This window comes from Atta colombica, unplaced genomic scaffold, assembly GCF_001594045.1.
Source record: "Atta colombica isolate Treedump-2 unplaced genomic scaffold, Acol1.0 scaffold225, whole genome shotgun sequence".
Classification (NCBI taxonomy): Eukaryota; Metazoa; Arthropoda; class Insecta; order Hymenoptera; family Formicidae; genus Atta; species Atta colombica.
In genome coordinates, this window is record NW_017259322.1 from 519,934 (window position 1) to 521,093 (window position 1,160).

Here is a 1,160-nt window from a genome sequence, read left to right on the forward strand (position 1 = left end):
CACAAATCATTTTTTAAATACTATTTATTAAAGATAGGACCTTTTCGAAACTGTGAAATCCTCAAAACTTAGAAAAATTATACTTTTAAGGTATAATACTTCTAAAATTTAATATTTACAGTATTTTGTTAACATGTTGATATATTTTTTGTTATTTAATATATAGAATGAAAGATTAGAATAAGGATTTAATTTATATGGTTTAATTACATATGATTGAATTGATAATCGATTAAAGAAAGTCACCTATTATGTAAAGAATCAATTCAGCTGTTTTGATTAGCTATTGTAAATAATTGGACACTTTTTTCGTTTTTTACATATCGATAATTGAGAAATAAATAGGAAATATTTTTAAAATGTCGGAAACATTAAAAACAACTCAAGAAAAGATGCGTGAAAACATTCTAGATGATAAACATAATCCACATGAAAGATTGAAAGACAATTCTACGGAAAAAAAAAATTCTGAATCAATTACTTCGTCTGCAAAGGTATGTTTTTTCTTTTCTTAATTAAATTTTGATTTGAGAAATTTGTATTGATTTAAACAACCTTAGGATTACTACTATAAAAGATGCTTATCTCTTTTTTTCTAATTGAACTATCTTAAATTTTATTTTATTCATAAAGATCTCATTCAGATTTGACAAACAAAAACAGCAAATTATCGATAGTGATTGGGGAGGATATGCTTTGGATTTAGATTTATGGGAGGACAGCAAATCGCCTGTAGTACAAATAAGGCCAAGTGAAGTATTATTGGACGATAAGGAAAGTTTCGGCTTTTTGTCTGACAGATTGATAGGCATCGGCTCATCCTTTCTAACAAGATCACCCGAAAACGGTCTCTATATTCTCAGTAAATGTGTCCTGAAAAATAGGGTATTGTCGAAAATTCCACAATTAAATTAATATAAATACCCAACGAGCAAAAATGTTAATACAAATTTTATTGGTAAAACGAGGACAAGAATATAATTATCTACAATATGCTAGCAATTTAATTTTGTCTAAATTATAATATTTAATCTTAGTTTACTATATAATTTACTATATAATTTACTATATAGTTTACTACACAGTTTTATTATATAATTTTATAAATTTGTATTATTAATATTTAAGTAAATATTAAATGTTTAATTATAATATAAATA

At 24.5% G+C, this 1,160-nt stretch overlaps 1 protein-coding gene across 1 annotated transcript in view; it reads left to right on the forward strand.

Annotated features, from left to right (window-relative positions):
* Positions 1-392: 392 nt before the first annotated feature.
* LOC108688062 overlaps positions 393-1,160 on the forward strand; it is a 6,441-nt gene continuing 5,673 nt past the window's right edge. Inside the window, exons 1-2 of the mRNA XM_018194154.1 lie at positions 393-494; positions 622-885. Of these exons, the coding sequence (XP_018049643.1) occupies positions 393-494; positions 622-885 (366 nt within the window). The remainder of the gene's footprint in view (positions 495-621; positions 886-1,160) is intronic.